Source organism: Martes martes (assembly GCF_963455335.1).
Source record: "Martes martes genome assembly, chromosome: 17".
In the NCBI taxonomy this organism is placed as follows: domain Eukaryota; kingdom Metazoa; phylum Chordata; class Mammalia; order Carnivora; family Mustelidae; genus Martes; species Martes martes.
Window position 1 is genome coordinate 52,207,239 of NC_137905.1, and position 26,090 is coordinate 52,233,328.

The 26,090-nt window shown below is 52.1% G+C and overlaps 1 protein-coding gene across 5 annotated transcripts in view; it reads left to right on the forward strand.

Annotated features, from left to right (window-relative positions):
* The window catches only part of MYH14 (myosin heavy chain 14), an 82,419-nt gene that overhangs the window by 21,460 nt on the left and 34,869 nt on the right, over window positions 1-26,090 (forward strand). For all 5 annotated transcript variants that reach the window (XM_080827938.1, XM_080827936.1, XM_080827937.1 and 2 more), the window contains 11 exons: window positions 8,641-8,736; window positions 11,008-11,126; window positions 12,346-12,498; window positions 12,663-12,836; window positions 13,162-13,335; window positions 14,703-14,817; window positions 18,048-18,235; window positions 21,355-21,476; window positions 23,186-23,255; window positions 23,389-23,549; window positions 24,639-24,747. In XM_080827938.1, coding sequence (XP_080684064.1) covers window positions 8,641-8,736; window positions 11,008-11,126; window positions 12,346-12,498; window positions 12,663-12,836; window positions 13,162-13,335; window positions 14,703-14,817; window positions 18,048-18,235; window positions 21,355-21,476; window positions 23,186-23,255; window positions 23,389-23,549; window positions 24,639-24,747 — 1,481 coding nt within the window. The remainder of the gene's footprint in view (window positions 1-8,640; window positions 8,737-11,007; window positions 11,127-12,345; window positions 12,499-12,662; window positions 12,837-13,161; window positions 13,336-14,702; window positions 14,818-18,047; window positions 18,236-21,354; window positions 21,477-23,185; window positions 23,256-23,388; window positions 23,550-24,638; window positions 24,748-26,090) is intronic.

The window sequence follows — 26,090 nt, forward strand, 5'->3', positions numbered from 1 at the left end:
CCACCCGGGTGTCTCCATATTATTTTCCTATAGAACGAGGCATTCCGTAGTCCCAGGGTGGATGTTCAGCCATACCAGTAATAAAAACGTTAAGATATTTCTCTGCTGAATTTAAAAGTTCCCCGCACAGGGGCGCCTGGGTGGCTCAGTCTGTAAAGTGTCCGACTCTTGATTTCGGCGCAGGTTGTGATCTCAGGGTTGTGAGTTCAAGCCCCAAAGTGGGCTCCACACTGGGCATGGAGCCTGCTTTAAAAAAAAGTCCCCCGTGGTTGTTGCTTTAAGTGAACCTCATCTCCCTGACCTTCCTCCCAAGACCATCCCAGATAGAGCAATGAACAGTTGAAAACCGTGGCACATCGGGGAGGGGCCGGGTAGCGTTGGGGTTAAGAACTCAGCTCATCACCCTTGGGCTAGCGTACTTTGTGCCCTGCTTTTGTCTGCAGACCGTATATTTTAGCGATAATTCTGGTTTTGTATGTAGGTTTCAGAAAGTGTGGGGGGGGGCTGCATAAAATTTCATTGTTTAAATGGCCTGTGATTCTTTTAACCAGCCTCTGTCCGTGCAGAGAGACCTTTAGGGTGTTTGCACCCATTGCTATTAAAATGAACCCCCCTCCCAAAAAAGGTGCCAGGAATATCCTTTGAAGGAGCTCTCTTTTCTCATGTGTCCATGAGATCCATTCTTAGAAGCGAAATCCTGTGTCCAAGGAGGAGGTGTCCCTTTTGATTTTAATCCGGCTTTAATGGAGGTGTGACAGAGGTATTGAGCTCGAATTCACACACTCTCACCTGGTGACAGCGTACAAGGCAGGGGCTTTCTGTCTGTTCACGGAGTCCAGCACCCATTCCCCCCGCCCCCCGCCAAGGTGAGTCTAGAACCTTTTCAGCGGCCCAAGAGGATATCTTGCACCCTTTTGGCATCCGTCAGCTGCCGGTTTCCACCGCCAGTCTCTGGCAACTGCTCCTCGGCTTCCTGTCCCTGTGGGTTTGCCCATCCTGGCCCTTTCATGTAAATGGGATCATACAATACGACGGCCCTTGTGGCTGGCTGCTTTTACTCCCCGAGATGGTTTCAGGTTCATCCCAGCGGCGGGGGGTGGGGCGTGGGGGGTTAATCAGGGTCAGTGTTTCATTCCTGGTTATTGCTAAATAGTTTTGATTTTTGGCTTTTTATTATGGGCACCAGGTCCTATAATCAGCGCCCACCTGTGGCTTCTTGGGTTTTGTCTCGAAACCCCCACCTCCCACCCACAGGGCTCCAAGGGTTTTTTAAATTGTAGAGAAGCCACTGCATCACCGTCCAGAAGGTGGCGCTAGTCTCCATTGCCGTCCGCCCTGTCCCTGGAGCGCATTTCCCTCCATGCAAGCCCCCAACCACTGCTGTCAGCTTTCTGGCTTTTGCTGGTGTGGTAGGTGGATGGGGTCTCACGGCTTTATTCGGTGTTTTACTTACAAGGAGTGGAGCCAGCTGGTCACCTTTTTTTTTTTTTTTAAGATTTTGTTTATCATTTATTTGGGAGAGAGAGAGAGCTAGAGAGCAAGCAGGGGGAGGAACAGAAGGAGAGGGACAAGCAGACTCCACGCTGAGCGGAGAGCCCGACGCGGGGCTTGATCTCACGACCCTGAAGTCATGACCTGAGCAAAACCAAGAGTCGGATGTTTGACTGAGCCACCCACGTGTCCTGTGGTTACCTTTTCATAGACTCCTTTTGGCAAAAAAGGAGACAGAGGTCCAGGGAGGTGGGGTGTCCGCCCCACGACTCACCCCAGTTGACAAGGAGCCGATGGAACCCAGGTCTGACTCCAAAGCCAGCCCATGATCCATCTTTAGAGAGGCAGGTGGGTGCCTCTGGGAAGCTTTCTAGACCGTCTCTGGAAAGGTGGTCGCCAGTGGGAAGGCTAGCGTGGAGAGCACCGGGGACCCGTCCAAGCAGGACCTCTACCCTCCTCCCCACGTCCCGCCTTCACCGGTGCTGGTGCTGTGAATGCCACTCCGAGAGGCTGAGCAGGGAGCCTGGTACCTGGGGAGGCGGGTGCTCACCCCGGGGAGCACACTCGTCCTCACCAGCCCCACGCCCCTGCCTCTGCAGGCCTGGGCTTGCTTGCAGTCAGCTGGTGTGAAGTCACCGCAGGCGCTAACTGCCGACTTCTCAGATGTCAGGTTCGCCCGGGTGCTTGACGCCGATGCAAGGTGCTAAGCCACTGTCAGAGGACGTTTCAAAGGCCACTGGGGGGACTTGAGTCTGGACTGTGTCTGAGCGGAGGTTAAGGGATGAATGATCTTTCGGTTCGTTAGGTGAAGATGCCGCTATGGGCCCATAAGGAGATGTCTTTATTTATCTTCTTGGAGGTGCCCTGCTGTCCTCTGGGGAACCCCCAGGACTGCCAGGGCTCTGGGCTGCCCCCATCTACTCTTTCCTCCTGACCCCAGATGGGCAGGACCAGAGATCTCTGAGCCCAGCCCCTCTCACTGCCCAGCCAGGGAAACTGAGGCCCAGGAGGTCACCCAGCTTGTCCAAGGGCACACAGCAAACTCCCACATCCAGTAATGTATGTATCCCCCCATTAATTAACTCGTTGCCCTTTATTCATGAATATATCAAGTCATTCAACTGGTGGTGGGGTTTCCGGGCCAGACCGCCCCAGGCGCTGGGCAGAATTCACAGTGACCAACACAGAACCAACCCTTGACCTGTGGAACGCTCAGACCCAGAAGCATCGAATCACACACATGGATTAAAGCTGAACCAGTGGGAGGGTGAGCGATGGAAGGTGCATGGAGCAGGGACCGTGTGTCACAGCATTCCAGCATGGCCTGGGGAGGGGCCCCTGGATGAGGCGGCCCTTGCCTGAGCACTGATGGGTCTGGCAGGAGCTAACCAGCCCTAGATGGTGCTGGCAGCATCTAGATGGAGGGAACTGCCAAGGCAAAGGCCTGGTGGCAAGAACAGTGTTGGGGAAGCTGATGGGGGGCAGCTGGGGTGGCTGGTTGGAGTAAGCGAGGATATCCTGGGGCTGGAGGGGCTGGGAGGGTCAGGGTTCCCAAGACCCTGGTAAGGGCTCAAATTGAATCCCAGAAGTACTAGGGACCAGGGAAGGAACTCTTCCCTGGGAAGAGGCAAGCTCAAGTTCATTCATGTAAACATTTATAGAGCGCCTACTGTATGCAGAGCACACGGGCAGCAGATGAGTAAGGAACAGATACTTTCCACAGGGAGTTATGATTTCAGTGGGAATGGAGAAAAATTAGTATTTGTTGCATACCCTGCCATGCCCTGCAAATTATACCAAAACCTGGTTTTTCAGGCTTGCTTTTTTTTTTTAAACTTCTTTTTATTATTATTGAAAGTCATGTTAGTTTCAGGTATACAACATATGGATTCAACAATTCTGTTCATCAGTGCTTATCCCAAGTGTAGCCACCGTCTGCCTTTTTTTTTTTTTTTTTGGTCCTTTGAGAGAGAATCCACGTACCGTAAAATTCACCATTGTCAAGTGCACAGTGCGGCCATTTGTTGTGAATGTACAGTTGCACTAATTCTAGACTCCAAGTCCTTTCTTAACAGCCATTTTTTTTTCCTGGACAAGATCTGACATTTCAACAGGTATGAAACTCCGAAAGAATATAATCAGTACTATATAATCAGCTCCCAGGCCCGGGCTACCTCTGTCCACAGTTTCCCACGTGTCCTTGAGAGCAAGGCTCCTTGAAGCCATAAGGCCAGTGATCTTCCTTCTGTTTTCAGGGTTTGTTCAAAAAACTTTTTATTGGGAATACTTTCAGATTTACAGAAGAGTTGCAAAAACGGGTACTAAACATTGCTAAGATTCCCCGGGTGCTAACATCTTGCCACATTTGCTTCTCATCTGTCTTTCTAATTACTTATTCTGAGCAGTTTGAGAACAGGGGTGTGGACAAGCATGCAGCCACACCCCAGCAGACTCTAGGCCAAGGGCGGGTGATGGTCCTGCAAGGCGGGAGGAAGGAGCGAAGGCAGGGACAAAGGCACAGGTGTACTGGGGAACTTCCGTGCGGGAAACTTCTGTACAATGAGACTCCCCTTTACCCTTTGTATTAGCTTCCTGTGACCAGTCACAAACAACCACAAACGCAGTGGTTTAAATCAACACCCGTGGATTCTCTTATAATGCTGGAGGCTGTGAGTCCAAAACCAGTCTTCACGGGTAGGGTTGGTTTCCTCTGGAGGCTCAAGGGGAGAATCCACTTTCTTGCCTTCTCTGACTTCAAAGCACATCCCTCTAACCTCTGCTCACGTGGCGTTCTCCCTCGGCTTCCCTTTTATGAGGACCCTGTAGCTAGAGCTCACCTGGGTAATCCAGAGTTCATCTCCCATCTCAGCATTTCCAGACACCTATGAAGTCCATTTTGCTCTGCCAAGTAACATTTCCCAGTGGGGAATTTGGAATGTGGACCTCTGGGTGGTTGGGGGGGGGGTTGTCTAGCCTACCACCCTGCAGAGTCTGTCCATACATTGTAAGAAGGCTCCACCCCAGCGTGGACTCGGGGCTCGAACCCACAATGCTGAGATAGAGACCTTTGCAGAAATCGAGTCCAAAGTTCAACGGACTGAGCCACCCGAGCGCCCCCTGCCTGCATATTTTTAAAGAACATTTTCTTATGCAGCCACAGGACAGTACTGTCGTTGGGAGCTGAGAGCACGGGCACTGTTAGCAACCCCATTCATAGACCATATTGTCCCAGTAATGTCCCTTATAACATGCAAAAGTGTTTTTTACAGGATTTTTGCCAGTTTTCCTAACAATGTACTTTAGAGCAAAAAAGGTTTTGTGACACATACATGGGCTCACACACACATACACACGCACATGCATGCATATGCATGCACATGCATTTCCCCCGGCCGGGAGCACACGTACCTAGCACACTGTGCTCTCCGTCTGCCTGGAACTATTCTTTCTTTATCGTTGGTGACCTTGACATTTTTGAAGATTACAGACCAATTGTTTTGTCTCAACTTGGGCGTGTTTCCTTGCGGTTAGGATTCGGGTTACGCATTTTTGGCAGGAAACTCCCAGGAGGGTGCTCTTCCCTCCCCCTCCTCCACCCCCTTTCTCTAAGTAGACAGTGTAGGAGCGAAGACACCAAAAAATGTGCCCGGAGCCTAAGCGTCCAGTTCAGGGGCTTTCTGCAAGTGAATGCCCTGTATAACCAGCATCTAGGAGCTCCCTCGTGCCCCTTCCCATCACAAGAACTGCCCCCCTCACCCGCAGTGTGGTCATTATTCTGGCGTCTAACAGTGTTGAATTGTGTCACTTGTTCCTGAATTTTGTTATAAATTCAGCATGTGTGCTTTCACGTCTGTCTTCTTCTACTCGACCCAGTGGTTGTGAAATTTGTCCATGTTCGGTGAGTGGCCAGGAGGGGGGCTACTTTTATTATTATTATTATTTAGGTTTTATTTAATTATTTGCCAGAGAGAGAGAGAGAGAGCACAAGCAGGGGGAGTGGCAGGCAGAGGCAGAGGGAGAAGCAGTCTCACCACTGAGCAAGGAGACCGCCAGGGGTCTGGATCCCAGGACCCTAAGATCATGACCCGAGCCAAAGACAGACGCTTAACCGACTGAGCCACCGAGGTGTCCCACGGAAGGGGGCTTCTGAGGGGCTGGCTCCACAGGTGCATTCACTTTGTAAAAACCAGAGCCAGACCGGTGTGATTTGCGTGCTTTTCTGTACTCATTATGTGAATTTCATGCTGGAAGAGGGAGGAAAGAGAAGCACCACCGTTAAGGATTCAGACCATAAGGGGCGCCTGGGTAGCTCAGTGGGTTAAGCCTCTGCCTTCGGCTCAGGTCATGATCTCAGGGTCCTGGGATCGAGCCCCGCATCGGGCTCTCTGCTTGGCGTGGAGCCTGCTTCCCCCTTTCTTTCTCTGCCTGCCTCTCTGCCTACTTGTGATCTCTGTCTGTCATATAAATAAATAAAATCTTTAAAAAAATAAAGGATTCAGACCCCGGATTTGCCCCCTCTGCTCTGCTGCTGACGAGCTGGATGATCTCGGGCAAGATGGCTCCCAGAATGTGCCTCGATTTCCCTATCTGTGAAGGGGTTTTACTCCGTTCCAGACCTGTAAAATGTTACCGTAGGATCTGCCTCCCTTGGTTGTTAGGAAGTTTAAACGAGTGTATTTGTTAAGTGTTTGGAACAGGAGCTGGCATGGAGTGAGTGGGAATAAGTCAGTGTCCATCTGAACCTGTTCTGGAGTGTGTCGTTGGTGGGGTGGCTGGGCTCTGGTTGTCGATCTGTAGTGTCGCCGCGAGAGCCACAGGGAGAGACCCAGCCTGAGGCAGGCGTGTTGCAGAGGCCGCTCACCTGCCACGAGCTGCTTCCCCGTTGGAGGTGACGGAGTTCTGAGGCGATGGCCAAGTCTTGGTAAAACTCTGAACCAAGCACAGTCTTTCCTCAGATTTCACAGTGGCTACCTTCCTGGAAAAGCCGCTGTGTGATTTTTTAAAGAGATTTTGTTTATTTACTTATTTGAGGGAGAGAGAGAGAGATGGGGTGGGGGGGAGAATCGCAGGCAGACTCTGCGCTGAGTGCGGAGCCCAATGGGGGGCTCAGTCTCATGACCCTGAGCTCATGATCTGAGCCACAACCAAGAGTCAGAGGCTTCACTGACTGAGCCAGCCAGATGTCCCCCAGAATCCACTGTGCATTAAAACCAAACACAAAACACTTGAGTTTGTACATAAAACAGTTGGGATTCAACTCGGGTAATTACAGGCCGTTATTTCACGGACACGGATGTCCAGTGGGATATTTGAGGGTCACACAGGGTGTGGCCAATTCTTTGTGGTGCGGGGGGCCCTCTTCACCTGCGTCCCAACCTGCGGCGGTCCTGTGATATCCAGAAACACCCCCAGAAACTGCCCCCGGGCCTCCCTTGTCACGCCAACCCACCCCGGGAGTTCCTGAGATGTACTCTAGGGGGCAGCACTACCCATTCACGAACAAACGCTGTCCGCCCTCTTCTGCGGTTTCTGTATTTTGCGATTTCGCCTACTCGCTAAATTTATACGTAAGCCCCCAAAGCAGCACCCCGTGGTGCTTTTACGATCATCGTGTCACTCACACAGGGGTGGAAAGTTGGAGCGGTCCAGCGCGTACGCAGCCGAGTTTCAGCACATTGGTTCTGCCTTCCTGTCTCGGCTCCTACCGTAACCCGGTGTCCTTGTCTCCTTTTCGCCTGCTACTGAGTGCCACGTTTTTCACGTCTTCGTGCTTTTCTTATTGATGGCTTCACCCTCTAAAATGCCCCCCCCCATGCTTAGTGCTTAATGCTGGCTAGCATTCCCAAGTGCAGGAAGGCTGTAGTGTGTCTCACAGAGAAAACGTGTAAACCCTTCAGGCGTGAGTTAGACAGCTGTTGGCCGTGAGCTCAACGTTGCAGAAGCAACGTTGTATAGTAGATAAGGTGTCTTTGAACGGAAGCACGCATAAAACAAGGTGATGTAGTGATCAGCTGAGGAAAATGTGACCAGAGGCTCACAGGGACAAAACCCCGGAGTTCGCATAAGCGAATTCATGGTCACGGTCACTACAAAGAATGTAACTTGGCAAATAAGGAGACTCGACTGTGTATTTTTGCCTTTTTAAAATGTAGACAGTGGTATGCTGTCTATACCATTCTGCACCTCGCATTTTCCACTTGCTATTTTAGAAATCTTTTCCTCTTTAGGACACCTGGCTGGCTCGGTCGCTAGAGCGTGCAACTCTTGATCTTGGGGTTGTGAGTTTGAGCCCCACGTTGGGTAGAGAGAGAACTTAAAAATAAAATCTTAAAAAAGGAAAATCTTTTCACATTGCCCAAGACTTTCTTCGTTCACTTCCACACGTCCTTTTAAATCTCCTATGCGTTGCTTTATGAAACGGACACGAGCAGACACCAAATGGTGCTAAAACAAGCCTTGAATACAAAATACAGAATTCATGTATCTGTTCTTATGTTTTAAGACCTGCCCAGTGTCACAGATTGATTTTCAGCTGAGGGGCAGTGGTGTAATTTGACATAGAGTTGTTGCTGTTGTTGTTGTTGTTTTAAGATTTTATTTAAAAAGTTGGGACAATGAGGGGCGCCCAGGTGGCTCAGTGGATTAAAGCCTCTGCCTTTGGCTTGGGTCATGATCTCAGGGTCCTGGGATCGAGCCCCGCATCGGGCTCTCTGCTCAGCGGGGAGCCTGCTTCCTCCTCTCTCTCTCTCTCTCTCTCTCTCTCTGCCTGCATATCTGTGATCTCTGTCTGTCAAATAAAGAAATAAAATCTTAAAAAAAAAAAAGTTGGGACAATGAAAAAAAAAAAGATTTTATTTATTTGAGAGAGAGAGAGCATGTGCGTGCACACAAGTAGGGGTGGGGGCGGAGAGAGAGAGAGGTTCCCAAGTGAACTCCGTGCTGAGGGTGGAACCCAACGTGGGGCTCAACCCCACAGACCCCGAGATCATTGACCTGAGCTGAAATCAAGAGTCCAACTTCTAACCACCCAGGTGCCCCTGATGTAGGGTTTTTAAGCTAGATTTCTAAGGGGCTAGTTAGGACCACACATCAGGGTCTGGAGCCCCCACGAGACTGTTATCTCTCTCTCTCTCTCTCTCTGCCCCATAGCCATGCTGCGGATTGTCTCGGCCGTTCTCCAGTTTGGCAACATCGTCCTGAAGAGAGAACGGAACAACGACCAAGCCTCCATGCCTGACAACACAGGTATCTTACCTGGCCCGCAGCCCACCCACCCGACCCAGTGTTTCCCCTTCCTCCCACCAGACAGAGCGTCCCCCCACTCCCTGCTCCCCAGCCGGGCACGCCTCCAGGCTGTGCTGATCCTTTACCAAAATGTCATCTCTCACTCCGGTTCTGATTCTGAATGGTGTCCTCCCTGCCAAAGGTTTGAACAACACCATGTACCAAAGATCCCCCGTCATCCTGACCCCTCTGGGAAAACCGCCATTGGCATTGGGCTTATAACTTCCTGGCCTCTGTGCTCGCCATATATATATGTGTGTGTGTGTGTGTATATATATATATATATATATATATATATATATACACAAACACATATATATACACATATATATATATATACACACACTTTTTTTGCTTTTCAAAAACAGAACTATAGTTGATACTCCTTTTTTATCCAATGGAAATAGCTCTGCTTCTTTATGGTCATAAAATAATACAAGCTGGATGGGGCGGAGGGGTGGGAATCTAGCAAAACAGAAAAGTATAAAAGCAGGGAAATGACACAGTCATACCCCTGAGAGGTAAGTAGTGCAACATTTTGGGGTATTTCTCTCTGGGCTTTGTTCTCTGTCCATATCCATGCAGAAATAATTGTCAGAGAAATGGAATCATGCTTCACGCCTTTTCCCCTCAAGACAGCAAGAGCTTTGTGTCCATAAAATCCTGTGGGCTCATTTTCCAAAGCTGTACCACCACAGAAGATATGAGAAAGGGGCCCCTTCCGCCATGATCAGTGGCATCCTCTGTGGCACTCGGGGTCTCTGTTCGCACGCCCAGCAAGTGTGCCGTGCATGCTCACTCATTCATTCGTCCAATCTGTGAAGTTGGGGTCAGAGCTTGTAGACCATTTTGAAATTTGCTTTTCTTCCTTTAATGCTCCGAGGATAACGTTTCCGGGTTATTAACTAGAATGCTACTGGGGTTTCTTCCTGTGGGGTCTATGGGTAGAACCATATGTCAACATAATTAATCTCCTGGGAACTGCTGGGTGTTTCATTCTCTGCATTTGCAAACATTCATTGGAGAAGGCGTCCACTGGCCAGAGGACACAGCGGAGGCTTTAGAAGCCTACAGAACATTCCTGCGACTCGCAGCGGAGCACCCTTGTACACATTCCCTGCTGTTCTTCAGGCCCCTGTCAGAGTTCTTAAATACTTTCTGTATCATGCAAAGTCGCCATAGAAGAATTAGAAACTGCAATTGCACCAAAAGAACAAAAAAAAAAAAAAGAAAGAAAGAAAGAAAGAAATGCAAATTCTCATCAGCTCGCCTCTCAGAAATAATCGCTGTTTATTTAATTTGGTGTTTTTCCTTCTGGATGTGTTCTCTTCCTTTCTCTTTTCTGCTGGAGCTGAGCATTTGTAGTAACCATTTTCCCGTTATGGAAGTGGCAGAAGCTGGAAAACATTTCTCAAATACCATTTTTTATGCATTTTTCCCCTACAAAAATAGGGAAGAACAAGTTGCTTTTAAATATTTATTTATTAGCCACTTCCATGGGTTTTTACTCCGGTAGCTCCCCCCCCGCCAAATTATATTAGCAAATCTCCAAGCATACAGAGAAGTGGAAAGAATTTTATAGCAAACCCCCAGATATCCACCACCTACATTCTGCCATTAACATTTTACTACACTGGGTTTATTGGGTATCTTTCCACACATTGGTCATCCATCCTGTGGTCTGGTGCATTTCAAAGTTGCAGATTTCTGTACCTTTCAGCGTGTACATGAGTAGTTCACATGTGCCCTCATCAGCTCGCATGTGCGTATCACTTACTGGTATCCAGTATTTGCTTACAGTTGTTCTGTTGGCGTGGAATGTACAAATCGTGAAATGCACACATCTTAAGTGTACTGTGTAACGAGTGCTAATGATTTTCAGTGACCGCAGAACACGTGTTCAAATGGACGATCCCTGACTCCCTAACCAGTCCCTGGTTGCTGGGCATTCAGCCCGTGTCCTGTTATCCTCCGTCATCACCCAGGCTGTGATGAACATCCTCCCGGTCCAGTCTTTGCTTGCCTCTGGGATTATGGATCCCATCTCGGGGTCCCAGAGAGAGAATTGTCGGCCCAGAGGATATACACGCTTTTAGGATTGTACTGCTTCTAGTGGGAGAGCTTGGGCCCCTTCTCTGTCCCAGCAGCAGTGGGGACGTCCCCCCTCTGCTGCACTCAGTGGCCACTGCCACGTCCCAGGGCCGATCAGACCTTTGTGCCTATCATCCTCAGCTGCACAGAAGCTCTGCCGCCTCCTGGGACTGGGGGTGACGGACTTCTCCCGTGCCCTGCTCACCCCCCGCATCAAAGTTGGCCGAGACTACGTGCAGAAGGCACAGACCAAGGAGCAGGTGGGTAGGCCTAGGGGGGCAGGTGGGGTGCGGGGAGAGCCAGGCGCCAGGGTCCTGGGTCTTCAGGCAGCGTAAGCTGGTTTTTCTCTCACTCAACAAACTTTGGCTGATCGCCCATGACCAGCTCTGGTTCTGGTGCTAGGATAAAATTAGGGATAGAAACAAAGACCATGCCTTCGTGGAGCTCAAGCCAAAGTAGGGAACAGATCCTAAAAGGAGATACAGAAGCAGTGAGGCCTTCTACAAAAAAGGGGGTTTCTGTGCCAGGAAAGTCCTCTCTGACAAGGTGATATTTGAGTTTGGACCTAGATGGTTCAAGGCAGAAGGAACGGCCCTGGGGCTGGCACAGGCTTGGTGAATTGAGAACATCCAGGAGATCAGTGAGGCTAGAGATTGGGGCAGAGAGGTCGGAAGGGGACAGATCATGCAGGGTCTTAGGAGCCACAGAAAGGAGGTGAGTTTTATTCAGAGTGCAGTAGGAGACCAGTGAGAGTTTAAGCCAGGGAGCAACCTGCTTCAGTTTGTCTTTTATAAAGATCCCCTTGTCTACTGCATGGAGAATTGGATCCCGGGGGTACAGGTGGGAACAGGGAGACAAAAGGAGGCTGCTCTCATAATCCAGAAAAGCGACGATAATGGTGGGACTGGGGAGAAGTGAATCCATGCTAGAGGTTTTCAGAATCCAGCTTTTAGGCAGAGGCCTCTGCCTAGACCCAGACTGGCCCCTTGAATAAAGTATTAGGGTGAAGAAGACACAGTTGGGGACATGGGGGCCAGAGATTGGGGGTCACATGAGAGACCGGCTTCCGCTCTCAGCTGAGGTACTATTGTTGGGATCCATTTTACAGATGAAGAAACTGAGGCACAGAGAGGTTTAGTCACATGCCTGAGGCCACAGAGCTTCTAAGGGGCAGAACCAGGCTTCAAACCCGTGTTGTCAGGCTCCAGAGTCCACCTTCTTAACTGTTATGCTGTCGAAATTGGCTCAAGGGTTGGGGACAGGGAGGATGAATGAACTAACTTGCCCCACGCGCTTCACACGCTGCCCGGCGCATGGTAGGGCTCTGAAGTGGTTGGCGTCATCATTAATGTCATCGTTCTCAATGAGCTGTGAGGGGACCCCAGTCCACACTAGTGTCTCCTTGCTAGGGGTTAGGCTGGGGCTGCAGGGACAGGACCACGCCCTCACCATGTGCCCCCTGCACCCCCCCCCCCGCAGGCTGACTTTGCACTGGAGGCCCTGGCCAAGGCCACCTACGAGCGCCTCTTCCGCTGGCTGGTCCTGCGCCTCAACCGTGCCTTGGACCGCAGTCCCCGCCAGGGCGCTTCCTTCCTGGGCATCCTGGACATCGCCGGCTTTGAGATCTTCCAGGTCTGCACTTGGTGCCAGGCTGGGGCTGGGAGGGCTCCGTCAGCCTGGCTTTCTGGCCCCCTCCCTCTCTCTGTCCCCTCCCTCTGGGGGTCTGCCCCCTCCCCAGTTCCCCCCGCCCACCCCGGTCTCTGTCCCCTCTCTCACCTGTCCCCTCACCCCCGCAGCTGAACTCGTTCGAGCAGCTGTGCATCAACTACACCAACGAGAAGCTACAGCAGCTCTTCAACCACACCATGTTCGTGCTGGAGCAGGAGGAGTACCAGCGCGAGGGCATCCCCTGGACCTTCCTCGACTTCGGCCTCGACCTGCAGCCCTGCATCGACCTCATCGAGCGGCCGGTGAGCCTGCGGGTCCTCCCGCCTCCCCAGCCACGAGATCCCAGCCCTTGGCCCGCCTCCAGCCCCGCTGGGGCTTCCGGGCTCAAAACTAGTGCGTGATGGCATCTGCTTTGTAGACGCGTGGCCACTAGACGCTTGGGCCCCGGATATGCCTGCCATGGGGCCAGCTGGGGCCAAAGTGCTCGTCAGCGGCCGGAACTGTAACTGTCGTTCTCGCGTTCGGTCGTATGTCCATGTGCCTCTTCCAAGAGCTACAAGTTCGCGGTAACCTAAGTGTCCAGTGTGTGGGGATCTGACGCCGTCTTCCCTTCCTGTTGGTGCTTAGGCTAACCCCCCCGGACTCCTGGCCCTGCTGGATGAGGAGTGCTGGTTCCCGAAGGCCACCGACAAGTCCTTTGTAGAGAAGGTAGCCCAGGAGCAAGGAGGCCACCCCAAGTTCCAGCGGCCGAGGAACCTGCGGGACCAGGCTGACTTCAGCGTCCTGCACTATGCGGGCAAGGTAGGGGGCTGGGCCAGCTCTGGGGCCTGTGGGCAGGGGTGGGGACCACTCGGCTGCAGGTGCAGGGAGAATGCAGAGGGAACGCAGGGCCCCCCACCATGTCCCCTGCAACAAGACATTGGCAGGGGCCGGGGAAGCCCAAGGACAACCGGGCAGTCTGTCTGATGAAGTCAGGAAGAGCTTGCTCAAGGAGGGGATATTTCCAGGAGGCTTGGAGGGGTGGATAGGAGTTCTCTGCAAGGAGAATTATAAGCATTTTATTCCCTCATTCGGCAAAGACATGCATTTTGTGTGCTGAGCAAAGCTGGGGCCCCATGCTGGGCGTGGTTTCTGCCCTCACAAGGTTCCTGATCTGGGAGAGGGACAAAGACCATGAGAATAAAAGGCTGCTAGGTGCTTCAGTGGGGGCAACGTCAAAGCTGGGAGGGGGAATGCCAGGAGAGGTTTCAGAGGAGAGTAAGGCTCGATCTGGAATTTAAATCAAGGGTCAGCAAACATCTTCTTACATAGTTTCAGCTTTGTGGGCCAGTCTCTGCCGCAGCTACTCGCTTCTGCCACTGTAGCACGAAAGACACCTCGGGGAATACATAAATGAATATATAAATGAGGGCCGTATTCCAATAAAACTTTATTTATAAAAAGGTGGCAAGGCCGGATTTGGCCTGTGGGCCGTTTGCCAATCCATGGCCCAAATGATGAGTAACAGCCAGCAAAGGATGGTGAAGGATGGGAAGGGCTGTCCAGGGGTAAGGAACAGCATACAGAGGCTGGGAGGCAGGAGACCTCTGTGCTCCGTGTCTATCCCTCACTCCCTCTTCCACACATTGTCTAAGACCTCCTGTGGGCCCAGCTCTGACCTGTGGGTCAGACCCGAGCCCTGGCCTCAGGGAGCCACTGTCTGGTGGGGGGCACATGTGTGGGGGACTGTGCCTGTCAAGACTGACTCTGGGAGCCTCAGAGCAAAGCCTTGAATACTGGGAAGGAGCCAGCCTTGTGAAAATCCACGGTGAGGGAATCACAGGTGTTGGGAATGGCAGGGGCAAACCTGAGGCAGAAATCAGCTTGCGTGTTTGAGGAACAGTGAGGAGCCCAGTGTGGCTGGAATAGAATGGAGAAGGAAGAAGTGATGGTGGACGAGGCTCTCCAGCTGGGTGGAGGGAGGACAGATAAGGAAAGTAGAGGGAAGGGGGCCCTACCTGCGGAGGGTGCAGTTCTGGGAACAGACACAAGGTGGCACCGACGCTCTCTGATACGGGGCAAACCCCGCTGGAGCTGGCGCTCTCAGAGCTTCTGGGAGGTTCCATGGGAAATTGGGAGAGCTGGTGAAGCTGCAGTCTCACCACTTTCCTCTGCCTGGCTTCACCCAGGTCGACTACAAGGCCAACGAGTGGCTGATGAAAAACATGGACCCTCTGAATGACAACGTCGCTGCCCTGCTCCACCTGAGCACGGACAAGCTAACGGCAGAGATCTGGAAAGATGGTGAGGGCCAGCTTCTCCAGGCCCTGTCCCTGGAGCTCTGTGCATCCCTTTCCCCAGCCCACAGTGTGAACACCTTTGCTCTAGAGGCTAAGTTCTAAATGGGAGTTGTCTGCTCGGATGCAGATCTGAGGTGGGCAGGCCAGACAGCCTCCCGGTAGTCCGGTAGTGTGTCCAATCAGTGAATGAGTGGTTGGTTGGTTGCTGTCTTAAGCCAGTGTCATACTCAGTGACAAAACACACTTATCCTTAATCAGAAACAAGATGAGGGTGCCCATAGTCAGCTCTGCTGGGAAACACAGTTTTAGCGATACTAGCCTCTGCAATCAGACTGGAAAGAGAAATCACTATATGGCTGTTAAAAAGGAAGAGAGAAAGTTACTCATTGTAGATGGCATATGATCCCTAAAATAGAAAAAACCAAGAGATTTGACTGAAAAAGAATTAATCACAAGAGAACTCAGCAGCGTGGTGTTTTTATAGATTAGTCGGCTTTGGGGCTTTGCTTTCTTGGCTCTCACAAAGTTCCCGTCAGGGCCCCCAGGGAAGAGGAAAGGAATAACAGATCATGATGTCATTTGGGAGAGCTTTCCTGCTGCAACACGGCTCCTGTGGGTTTAGCCATCAGTCTTTCTGGAATGGCCTTTCTGGGAGGCATGGGCAGAAAAGCGTGAACCCAGTAGTTTTTGGCGTGACCTGTAGTTTTCCAAGCCTAGTCCGCCACTCCCCATCCTTAGAGGAGAGGTGATTTTAATAACCGGCGGAACCAGCATCTTGGTTTCTCCCAATTCAAGGCTTCCAGAATCTGTCAGTTTGTCTTAGTCTTTTTCTTAATGTGAAAAGTGTAGTCGTGAGCGCCAGCCCAGGCAATGAGACGAGAGAACAAAATAAGCAAATATGTGCTTCCCAAACAAACTCATGGAACAAGGGGCGTGAGGTGCCTCGATGCTGGTGAGCTGGTTTTAGACCGAGAGATCTGATGATGGTGTCTTGCGTGGTTTACACATGACGGACCGACAAGCAGGGTTTGATGTCCAGTAACAGGCAGATTCCGCAACAAGAATCCTCTCCTCAGCCTGAAAATCCTCCACCCTGACACTTCTTCAAAATCTGTGTCCCCTTCAAGGACACAGAATGCTCCCCCACCACTGTGATCCCTCACATCTCACATCCCATAGGTGCCCAGCCCCCCAGGGGTTCCAAGAGTGAAGTGGAAGCTGGGAAGCCTCTTGAGTCCTGGACTTGAACTTGGCACAGTGTTATTTCCTCCATGACTCTCCTAACAAAGCAAACCACAGCAGCCCAGACTCAAGGAGCTGCAAGTCACAGGGAGGGACAGGGACAGTGGCTGTTTGTGCATCAATCTCTACGACAGCTGCCCTGAGCTCAGAGTCAGGTGCCCAGCATCCTGGTAGCCCAGGGGGGAAGGCAGATGAGACAGGCTCTCCTCAGAGAGGCAACCTCAACAAACTGGGGAGGAGTATCGAGCTTCCTGGCAGCCAGGGCAAAAAGGGATACATAATGAAACAGACAGATTTAACCTCTAGAGAGATTTTTTCCCCCCTTGGCATTAAATTCTCATAAAGGACATTCATCCTTTCAGTCACCTTTGTTGCCCTCAGTGGTAGACACAAAGGCGAATGGGACAGTCCCCCTGGCTTTGGAAGTTCACGGCCAGCACTGAAGTTTTCCCTCCTGCTTTGCCTTGTGCTGTTGACTAATAATGCTCTTTTTTTTCTGCCACCTTCCCTCTCTCTCCTCCCTTCTCTTGCTGTTCCCTTTACATCTCCCGCCCCATCTCTCTGCCCCTCCCCTCATCTGTCCTCACCCCCCCCCAAGAACATGGGGGTTTCCAGCAATTCTCTTTTCTTGGCTCCTTCCCACCGTCGCCCCCAGGATCTTCAGGGAGGCGCGGCTCTGCCATTTCTCCGTCAGGGGGTGGGTGTTGCTGTGCGTCCACGGGTGAGATTTGCCGGCCGAGGAGGGTGGGCCTGTCAGACTGGGTACCTGACTTCGAATGTCTGTCCCCTCTCCTCCACGTGGAGGACTCTTGCCCTTCTCCCCCGTCCTTGGCGCCTCCCTCAGCAGTTTCCAGACTTTCCGTAGCAGCACATGCCTTCTAACTAAACCGCATGTAAGGGGACAAACAATTATGATAATACCAGCTGGTGTTTACTGAGCACTTACTATGTGCAAAGCCCGTTTACGATTACCTAGAATCCGCTGAACAACCCAGAGAGGCAGGTGTTAGTTCTACTAACCCCATGATACAGAGGACACTGAAGTCCTGAGAGGTTACGTCACCTGCCTGAGGTCACACAGCCATTAAGGGACAGAGCTGGGATTTGAGCCCAGGACCTCGGGTCCCAGAGCCTCTGTTTTTCTCCATGCTGTAAGAACTTCATTATCCTTTTGATGGTAGCTGGGAGTTTGGCAGTGAGAAGGAGCATTGACTCTGGGGAGGAAGAGGCCGTAGGTGAGCCCTGTTGCACACCAGGCCCTGCCCGGAAGTCAGGTTTACCTGGTTGACCCTACTTATCGAGGGCTGCAGGACGTCAGGGTCCACCCCACCTGCCGAAACCTGGCAGGATTTAGAGCAGAATTTGAGGGGAAGGAGGAGGTATTACTCACTAGCTGAAGCGACACCGTCAAATGACAAGATCAGGCTGTACTGGGAAACTGGTTCGGTGAAGGCAGTCTGTCTTCTTTGACATGCTGCACATAAAACCCAGGCTTTATACATTTTTTTAGTGGGATATCGTTTAAGTTCCTAAAAATGCCACCAGGCTGCGTTCATGATCTCCGGCTCCCTCTCTCTGCCTGTAAAACCGGAAAAGGTTCTTCTAGGCAGAGGGGAAGTGCTCGGTAAGCCTGTGCGGTCGTCATCAGCACCTGTGGATAAGGAGCGTGGAGGTGGAGATCTCGTCCTTGAGAAGACGAGACGTCAGAGGCCAAGGGCCCCTGAGGACTCACCCTGGCTGGATTCAAATCCTAGAGCTGCATTTTCTAAGCTGTGTGGCCTCAGGCGCCGTCTTCCACCTCTCTGAGCCTCCTGTCTGAGTTTACACAGCAGTCCAGGGGGCTGACAACACCTACCTTAGCAGTGTTTCGTATGTAAAGCGCCAGGTCCTAGCAATGACAAGACCCTTGAACTTTAACCAAGTTTAACCAGGCCACCTACAAACTGACACCTGACCCCCTTCTTCCTCTGCCTCTGTTTCCTTTTCCCATAGTGGAGGGCATCGTGGGGCTGGAGCAGGTGAGCAGCCTCGGGGATGGGCCACCCGGGGGCCGCCCCCGCCGGGGCATGTTCCGAACGGTGGGACAGCTCTACAAGGAGTCCCTGAGCCGCCTCATGGCCACACTCAGCAACACCAACCCCAGCTTCGTCCGCTGTATCGTCCCCAACCATGAGAAGAGGGTGAGTCATTGGCCTGGGAAGTGGGGGCAACTCCAGCAGCGGGTAAAGGCCTGGCCACTGAACTTGGCTAGAGCCTGGCTCACCTTGGACTGGGTGTGTGACCTTGACCAAGTCACTTTCCCTCCCAGGCTCAGTGCTCTGTTAGGAAAACTCACTCATTCAATTCATGGGACTTAAATTTTACTGAGCACCTACTAAGGGCCAGGTATGGGGGATACTTTTGAGAGAAAAGCATGGCCAACTCCTATTCTCACAGTCTTAGGGGGAGCACAGACATTCGACTGAGCAATCATAATAAATGTCTGATTGAATTTGTAGGGGTGGTAGGTATCTCCTACAGTTTAATCTGGTCCGTGAAGTCAGGGAAACCTCCCTGGAGGAGGTGGTAATTGAGCCATGAAGGATAAGTGGTATGCTGAGGAGAGAACAGCTTGTGCAAAGGTCTGGTGGGAGATTGGGGCATGAAAGGTACAGGGGATGGAATGAAGGCTGTTGGGGCTGGGGGTGTCATGTCAGGGTGGGGAGACCATGCCTGGCTTCCCAGGCCACCAAAAGGTTTTCTTGTTAGGACAATCAGAGAATGGGCCCTGTAGAGAAGGGTCAACATGGGTGGAAAATGAAATATAGCAATAAATGCCCAAGGCTTCCCCTGTCCTCAGAAAACAGGAACTGTAGTTCCTGGGGGTGTGTGTGTGTGTTTGTGTGTGTGTGTGTGTGTGTGTCTGGTGTCTGCAGATACTATATCTTATCAAATCTAGGATACGTTTATTTCTCACACTTTAGCATCTCTGAAGTTGGGGGGGGTGGCCTGCAACCAATGGCCTGTCAGAGAATGATTGACAGGAGTTGGTCTTTCTTGACAGTATATAAAGTAACAGCGTGTTTTGCAACTGATGGAGGCTTGTATTTGATGAAATACCATGCATAGATTCACCCATTTCTCCAAGGAGCCCTGGTTCTTTTCCGTGAATGGTGCTTGGAGTCTAAGATCTGGGTGTTAGGTGTGTTCAGCGGTATTAGAACTTCTCAGCAAACAGCTTCATATATACACACAAGTGCATAAACTTCACACATACACTTTTTTTCTTAAGTCATCTCTACACCCAATGTGGGCTCGAACTCACGACCCCAAGATCAAGAGTCACGTGCTTCTCCGACTGAGCCAGCCAGACGCCCCTGTATACACACATTTATATCTATATTGATTTCTATAAATATCCCTACATATGGAAAACTCTGAGTTCACACCAATGTGCCAAGTTCTGTCTCAATATCCCAGAGTTCATTGTAACTTTTTCCTCATGCAAATTTGTGACTCTTTGTGTGTGTGTGTGTGATAGTGAGAAGCTTGGATCCTACAAAATACTACGCATTTATGTGTTTTCTCAGTCCCTTTTCATGTAAGCCATCTCTTGGCCCTCCTGGCACCTCCCCCACTCAAGCCTGCCCAATATTTTGTAAGAGAGTGGGATGGAAGAAGGAAGAAGACATCAGTGTGAGACCATTCTATTTATCATTTCTGACTACAGCTCTTTCCAGCTATTTCCTTGGGGCTGGTTTGATTGCGAGACAGTCAACTAAGGTGGCTTAAGCAAAAACGAGAATGTATGAACTCACATGATTGAAATTCCACGGTGGGGTTCAGTTATAGCTGGATCCAGGTGCGCAAATGGGGTATCAGGGATCTTTTTCCTTTGCTTGGCTCTGTGTTGACTTCATTCTGAAGGAATCTCATTTTTGTTCTCTCTTTCTCTTATTCCCCTCAGGATGGCAAGGGAGCCCTCAGTAGCCTCCAACTTTGGTTCTCCCAGTTCGGCAACCCTGGAGGAAAAAGTGGGGCTCTTGCCCATTGTCCTCATTGGTCTAGGATGGGTCTTGTGCCCACCCCAGAACCACACACTGTGATTGGCCAGGCCTGGGTCACATGACCATGTGTGGCTCCAGTATCCCACTGAAAGCTGCAGGGGAGAGTTAGTTCTCTCCCGCAGTAGTGAAGCCTTATCGCTAAGGAGCGGGGACACCTATAGTAATAAAAGGAAAATCCCTTTTGCCACAACATTAACAATCTGAGGGAAGAGGCTTTTATCTGCTTTTTCATTGTTGAGTCCCCAGTGCCTCAAACAGTGCTTGGCAGATATTCAATAAATGTTTGACAGTTGCATAAATATAAGATATATATGCTTCAGTGGTTCCACGAAAAGATCCAGAATGGTGGTTCTCATGTTTTAATCCCCCTCCCGAGAGATTCACGTTCTACCCTGGGCTGTGACCCGGCTGTTGGATTTTTTGTTTTTTTGGTGTTTTGGTTTGGTTTTGGTTTTGGTTTTAAAGCTTCCCAGAGGGTGCCAGTGTACAGCGAGGGTTGAGAAAAACTGATCTAGAAGGTTCTATAAGAAACTGGGGATTGTGGAGCACCTGGGAGGCTCAGTCAGTTAAGAGTCCGACTCCTGATTTCAGCTCAGGTCTTGATTTCAGGATGATCTCAGGGTCGTGAGTTCAAGCCTGGCGCACTGGGCTCCATGCTGGGTGTGAAGCCTACAGAAAGAAAGGAAGGAAGGAAGGGAGGGAAAGAGAGATAAGAGAAACTGGGGATTGTGTTGCCCACTCTGGAGGCCTGGACAAGACAAGAGCTCCTTTTAGGAATGTCGTTTAAATTTTTGTACTGTTTAGATTTTTTTTAACAAGCAATTTAAAATGAAGAAAGGCATCAGAAATTAGCTACTCCAAAATAATGCTGTATGGGTGTTATTTACACATCACCTTCCCAGGGAGGCCGGTCCCCAACTATCCCCCGTGCAAATTCAGCGCTCCCCGCCCTCCCTGCGGCTCTTTCTGCCTTAGCACACACCTGTTGCTCCCGTCCTACGTTGACTTAGTGACTGATTTCTTGTCTTCATTGTCAGCCTCTGCGGCTGGACAGTGAACTCCCCCAGGGCAGGTATCTCTACCTGGCGGGCACTAGGCGCTCAGGAAATTATAGACTGACCCGTGCGAAATCGCCCATGATTTCCGACCAGCCGGAAGGGCCGGTCCTGGTTTCCCCAGGCGGCTGCCGTCCGGTGCGAGGCGCCCCCATGTGGCCGCGGCTGACCCCGCGTGTCCGTCCCCGCTCTCCGCAGGCCGGCAAGCTGGAGCCTCGGCTGGTGCTGGACCAGCTGCGCTGCAACGGCGTCCTGGAGGGCATCCGCATCTGTCGCCAGGGCTTCCCCAACCGCATCCTCTTCCAGGAGTTCCGGCAGCGGTGAGTGCGGTGGGGCGCCGCGGGGCGGGGCTTGGCTTGGGAAGCCCCGCCCTGCGCTTGTATCTGCATCCGAATCCCCCCACTGCCACTTCGGAGTCTGAGGAGTCCAGGCAAGTTGCTTTGGTTCCTGTCTCGGCTTTCTCTTCTGTGGAATGGGAGAGCAGGACACCAATCAGGGCGCTCCCGAGGGAAAAACTGCCTTCTGCGGTAGCCCCTGGGTGACGATCTGCGTTTCTTTACAAATGCAATAGGAAAAAAAAAATGCAATAGGAAGGGATGGGACAGAAAATACTAGAGTTTAAGAAGCAAGTCATATGGAAAAAAAAAGAAGAAGAAGAAGAAGAAGCAAGTCATAGGGGCCCCTGTGGCTCTCAGTTCGTGACGCTTACGACTCTTGATTTCAGCTCAGGTCGTGATATCTAAGTCGTGAGATCCAGCAAGCACTGGACTTCGTGCAGAGTGTGGAGCTGGCTTGACTTTCTCTCTCTTCCTCTCCCTCTGACCCTCTCCCTAGCCCCCAGGCCTCACTTTCTCTAAAAAGAAAGAAAGAAAGAAAGAAAGAAAGAAAGCAAGCGAGCACACGTGTGCTCTCTTATTAAAAAATCTCTTATTGCTCTCATATTAAAAAATCCAGTTACTGGGGTGCCTGGATCGCTCAGTTGCTTGAGCGTGTGCCTTTGTCTCAGGTCGTGATCCCGGAGTCCCAGGGTCAACCCCAGCATTGGGCTCCCTGCTCAGCAGGGAGTCTGCTTCTCCCTCTCACTCTGTTCCTCCCCCTGCTTGTGCGCTCTCTCTCTCTCTCTCTCTCTCTCTCAAATAAATAAATCAATAATCCAATTCCTCCGTGGGCCGGGCCGCATCTCAAGGGCTCAGCAGTTAAACCTGGCCAGCAGCTTCTCTGTGGGACAGCGCAGCTCCGAGATGGCTGCTCAGAGTGTGGTCCCCGGGACCAGCAGCAGCGTGAGCATGGCTGGGCAGCCTGTCAGATATGCACATGTTCAGACACCACCCCAGACTTACGGAATTAGGATCTGCACTTTAGTAACCCACCCCTGGTGACTGAGCCACCCTGATATACACATGCATGCGCGTGCACATACACACACACACGTTTCTCAACCAGCAGTCATAAAATAAGTCGTATTAACATAGGACATGTATTATGTCTATGATGTGTGTGTGTGTGTGTGTGTGTGTGTGTGTGTGTATCGTATTTATAATATGCCTGGTATTTTCCGGAACGTCGAGATCCAGGGAAGGGCACAGCAGGGACGTGTTTAGGAACCGTATCCCGTTTTATTCTCCGTTGAGCTTCGAGCTCGGGGAGCAGCTGGCGCCCAGTGCTTAGCTCAGGGCCTGACCAATAATAAGTCTTCAGAGGCAGCAGCTGTCACTGGCGGGCGTTCTCACCTTTCCACTCTGAGACCCGCCGTGTTCCGCATCTCAGTGGTGCTGGTGGGGTGAACACTCACGATCAGCACGCGGTGAGTGTCCAAGGTTTGGCCGCTCCTGGGACCAGTGCCGCCATTGGCGGTATTAACACTCTTAGCCCAGTGTGTGGTGCTCTGTAAACGCTCGAATGTTCTCTCTTCACACTGTTCGTATCATCATCATCATCGTTAGTGCTATTTGTCGCTCGGAGCGCAGCGTGGGCCGTGGCGGGAGCTCAGTGACAGCGTGCTGTAACTCCTCCCCTCCCCCCCCCCCAGATACGAGATCCTGACGCCCAATGCCATCCCCAAGGGCTTTATGGATGGGAAACAGGCCTGCGAGAAGATGGTGAGTGTGGGGCAGAGCCTAGGCTGTGGGTGTGTACGTGTGCATGTACAGGGTCCCTGGTGGTGGAAGAGGGGAGCCGGGACCTCCCTCTCCTCGCCCCTCCTCTTCACCACCCCTCTCCAACCCCTCACAGATCCAGGCCCTAGAACTGGACTCCAACCTCTACCGTGTGGGACAGAGCAAGATCTTCTTCCGGGCAGGGGTCCTGGCCCAGCTGGAAGAGGAGCGGGACCTGAAGGTCACAGACATCATCGTGTCCTTCCAGGCAGCCGCCCGGGGGTACCTAGCTCGCAGGTAGGGCACCGTGCCTGGGTCCTGTTGGCCAAGGCTGGGGGCAGGGAGGTGGGGGGGGGCGCGCAGGGAAAGGTTGACCAGATGGCTGCAGGGGTCAGGACCTCCAAAATGGTAGAAGGACTGGGAAACAAAGGGCTGGAGTCACCAGATGCTCAGACTTCTCGCTTCTACAGTCCCCGAGGGCCCCTGTGGGCCAGGTCCGGTGCGGAGCAGTGCTGGGGACACAGGGAAGAGCTAGGCTTGGCCATAGGCTGACCAACCATCTTGCATCACCCACAACTGGAGGTTCCCCAGGGTGCATGATTTTCAGGGCTAAAACAAAGAAAGCCCGTGGCAAACAGGGCGTGGTGGTCACCCTACCTGCCAGTGCCTCGAGGGACTCCACTCTGGAGGGGGAGACATACTTGGGCACGTGTCACAGTCTGGAGCTTTGATGGTCTCCCACGTGAAGTGTGGTGACCCTACAGCAGACCAGGATGCCTTCAGGTCACACCTGATGACCAGAGAGACGAAGGAGGATGGGACAGGTGCTGCGGGCAGGAGCAACAGCTGGTTCAAAGGCCCAGGGACACGGGAGCCTGACATGTTTCAGGAACGTCAGAAGTTTGTAGGACGGTCTCCTTCTCCCTTGAAATGGCCCAGAGGGAGGATCAGAGAATAAAGGACTCCCCTAAACACCAGGCCGGGCGGCAGGGACCTTGCCCAGGGGTGCGGGGGAGCCATGGGAAAGCTGTGAGCAGGGGAGGGGAGGGTAAGCTCTGAGTATAGAAAGACCCCCTCGGAAGGCAGGTTGGGGGTGGACTGGGGGGAAGAGACTGGGAGGTTGGGGTGAGGGTCCAGGTGGGGGAAGAGGAGGCCTGAACTAGGGTTGTGGGAATGGAGAGCAGGGAACACAGCTGAGAGAGTCAAGGGTCGAAGGACTGATAGCCTGTGTGCAACAGCACCTGCCAATAGTAGAGGGCGTTTGCACACAGGAGGCACTTAACGATGGTTGACTAAGTGAAGGGAGCTATGCTCTCTTGCGAAGGGGACAGGCCTGGAGGAGCAGAGCCTTCACTCTCCCCCTTGCCTGCCCGTCTCCCCACTCAGAGCCTTCCAGAAGCGGCAGCAGCAGCAGAGCGCCCTGCGTGTGATGCAGAGAAACTGTGCCGCTTACCTCAAGCTGAGACACTGGCAGTGGTGGCGGCTCTTCATCAAGGTGAGGCCGCCTGGGGAAGTAACCTGAGCAGCAAGGAGACAGCACCTGGGGTCCAGGGCTGCTCGGGCAAGTGGCTTTCTTTGTTTGGGCCTCAACTTTCTGCATCTGTAAAATGGGACCAATCAGCTCAACCTTTGTTAGCCAGGATTCTTTGGTGGAGACCCAAAAAGTCTGACTCAAACCAACATGAGCAAAAGATTCTGGACAGCTTCAGGAATAGCTGGATCCAGGGCTGAGTCAGGGGTCCCAGAGAAGCCCTCAGATTCAGTGACTCAGTGGGAGGACTCACAGAACTTAAGAGAAGCTGTTGTCCTCAAGGTTATGGTTTATTACAGTGAAAGGCAAGAGAGATTAAAGTCAGCAAAGGGAAAAGGAGCCCCGAACAGAGCTCGGGAGGGACCAGGCACAGGCTTCCAGTTGTCCCCTCAACACGGAGTCACATGGACAGTGCGTAATTCTTCCAGAAACAATGTGTGACAACGCATATGGGCTGTTGCCAACCTGAGTCTCGGTGTTCCTGAGTCTCGGTGTCCAAGCTTGTCATTAGGGGTCAGTCTCACAGGCACGGCTGACCCCCCCCCCCCCAAGCGGTTGATCTCATTCAGTCTCCAGCCTCTCCAGAGGTCAAGTTGATACCACGGGGGCCAAGAACCCCAGGTAACAAAGTCCGTCTTATCAGTCAGAATGTTCCAAGAGCTTGCAGATTATCTTCCAGGAGCCAGGCAAGGGCCAGGCCTTTCTGTGACAGAGGCAGGGTTTGGACAGCCCAGGTCAGCTGAGTCAACCCTTTATGCCACAAGGGCCCAAACAGTGATGTCAGTGATCTGTGTTTCCCATCTGGCTTTTCCTCCGAGGTGATGCCCTGTAGGCTTTTCTACACGGGTGCCACCAGTCCACTGAGACTTGTCCCCTGGCCGGCTAGGCCAGCATGGACTTCTATCCCAAAGCTCCAGCTGGATTCTCAGGTTTGACTCACCCTTGGCCAGCTGGGGTCATGTGACCACCCAAGGACTTGTCACAACACATCCCATGAGCCAGGCTGGTAATCACGGGCCTGCCTGGAGCAAAGGGGCGGAGCCGGGTCGTTGGGCCCCACTGAGCATGGGGTGGGGGGCAGTGTGTCCCCCAGTGGGAAACTGGAGAGGAGGAAGGAAGATCAAAATTTGGAAGCAAGAAACCCAGCCGTTCAGTGTAATTATGAGTGCAGTGTGAGAGCGCTCAGCCTCTGGGCCCTCAGCCAGTCACCTGAGCACCTGCTATGTGCCAGTCACCTTTGTGGGATCGTGATAAAATGGTGAATAAAAACGAAGTCCTGCTGGCCCTGTGGAAGAAAGCCGGCCTGC